At 42.2% G+C, this 2,332-nt stretch overlaps 1 protein-coding gene across 1 annotated transcript in view; it reads right to left on the bottom strand.

Annotated features, from left to right (window-relative positions):
• Window positions 1–2,332, bottom strand: part of LOC102835350 (zinc finger protein 888-like) — a 41,497-nt gene that overhangs the window by 27,220 nt on the left and 11,945 nt on the right. The window contains exon 2 of the mRNA XM_006868334.1: window positions 448–574. Coding sequence (XP_006868396.1) covers window positions 448–574 — 127 coding nt within the window. The remainder of the gene's footprint in view (window positions 1–447; window positions 575–2,332) is intronic.

Raw genomic sequence — 2,332 nt, 5'->3', positions numbered from 1 at the left:
ACGCATTAAATACCTAGCTAGTTGGAACATCTAGAACGCATTAAATACCTAGCTAGTTGGAACATCTAGAACGCATTAAATACCTAGCTAGTTGGCTCTTTTACAAGAACTACACAATGAAAATCAAGGAAGTAAAGCTAGACAAATAGAAAAATGTTGGCCATAGGGTTTTCTGGAACCAGCAGTGACCCAGAATCATAGGGCAGATCATCTGAAGAAAGGAGGTTAAATTGCTGATGTCACATCATGAAATTCTGAAGAAAGGAGGTTAAATTGCTGATGTCACATCATGAAATTCCTATTTTCTGAATCAACTCTAATCTCTGCCATAAGAACAGAGATTTCCAACTTTATCCAGCAGAAGAACAGGGGCTTCCAAGAATCTCACGGGGCAATGCAAAGGTAGACAGGACAGGTCCACACTTTCTAGGGGTAAGTGATGCTCACCGAGGGAGACCAGGTTGCCATAATTCTCCAACATCACATCCCAGTACAAAGCCCTCTGAGCAGGGTCCAGACAGTCCCACTCCTCCTGAGAGAATTCCACAGCCACGTCCCTGAACGTCAACAGTCCCTAAACAAAACAAGACAAGCACACATCTCATAACTGGAAAAGGGACAGTTCTGATCGTTACACAAAATGATCCAAGTAGCAAGGTATACAAGCAACTCAGCTGATGTGAGAGGCTTGACAGAGCTACAAAACACTGAACAAGTTATATGACCCAAACTTTGTTTTATTATAGATTTTCCATCACAGGTTCATCCACTGCATCACTGAAGCTTTCCATTTTGGTGGACAATGAAAGAAACAAGCACATGACAAGAACTCCCACAGGGTTGTCTTGGTAGAAGTGCTAGATGTTATGTTGTTCGGCATCTTGTCAAAATCTTTCACATCACAAATGCATCATCCTAGATGCAGCCATCATTCTTCAAGTTGTCCACCCTGGAGGGTCCCTCAGACAGCTGGAGAGAATAGCCACAGCACCATTCTTTACAACAGCAAAAAAAAACTGTAAATGACCCGTTAAGAGACTCCTCTAATGAGAATCGAAAAGAGAAGGTTATCTGTGCTTATTAACATGAAACAATTCCAAGACATATGGTGTACAAAGTTCCAAAAGGTAAAGAACACCACAAAATGCTGACTAAAGAATCTATTCTAAAATTATGTCTTTTACCAAGACCCACACTGAGTCTTGCCACCAAACTGGTACGAGGTCCATGATGAGAGATGAAGGAGGCAGGAGACCGTGACAAGGTCGAGTTGTTACGTAAATGCCACCATCAAAGAAGCGTGACCCATCAGGTAGGTTTAAGGGTGGAATTCGAATTTGTCTCCATCCCCACTGATAATAAAGTTCTCTTCCTACTTCTCAGGTGAATGAAAACCCATTTCTCCCTGAATAAACTCTAGTGTTTTAAGATAGATGTACGGTTTCCATTACATTTACCCCCGCAAATTTGGTATTTACCTTAGATTCTTCAGAAGTAATCTCTGAAATCTTGAATTTTCACCTATCTTCAGTGTCTTTGAGGGTTCCAAACTATATATAACCTAACAGGTTATGCCAGTGAGGTGAGTCTTCGGTTGGGGCTAGCCAGGACAGAAAGCCTTACTCCCGTATTAATCTTGTGATAAGGATCCACTTTAGCAGAAAGGATTGGAGTTTGAGTTAAGAGGCCCTCAAGTGAAACTCTCTGGTCTTCCTGGTTGGTGAAACACAACAATGCATGTACAAGGAGGATGTCCTTTGGGTTTGAAAACACCTCACAGTAAACGCTCCTAGACCTCGCCCTAGGAGTCTCTGCTTTGATCGACTTTTCCTATAAGTCTGTAAACATAAGGATAGTGTTCTTCATGAGCTATGTGAGTCATTATAACAAATGACCCAACTCAAGGGAGTTGTAGGAATCAGAAGCCAAGAAGTAAAGGGGCTGGGCCCTCTGCAGTTATAGCTGACACCCTCAGGCCTTAGAGGAAAACTCTAATGGGCCACCAGCAGGTCCTCAAGACTTTAGCTGGCATCTGAAGTTTGGGGCAGACTTGGCAGTTTCCAAGTCATGTTCTTGTAAGCTCTGGCTTTGTTCCAGGGTGGTTAGGGTCACAGGACTAAGTCCCTATGTGCAACTGGTGTCAGAAAGGAGGTGAAAAGGAAAGGAACAGAAGTGATCATAGGATATTTTCATGGATCAACATGCTCAGTATCAGAGAAGTGATTACAGGGATTTGATTTTCTAGCTGTGTTGTGAAGGGTTAAGAAAACTCCTACTGTTAGATGATGATTTGGATGATTCTCTGTTTTAAACCAGATTATGGAATAAAGCA

The sequence above is a fragment of the Chrysochloris asiatica genome, unplaced genomic scaffold (genome assembly GCF_000296735.1).
Source record: "Chrysochloris asiatica unplaced genomic scaffold, ChrAsi1.0 scaffold00116, whole genome shotgun sequence".
NCBI classification, from domain to species: domain Eukaryota; kingdom Metazoa; phylum Chordata; class Mammalia; order Afrosoricida; family Chrysochloridae; genus Chrysochloris; species Chrysochloris asiatica.
This window is presented reverse-complemented; position numbering and strand designations above follow the sequence as displayed.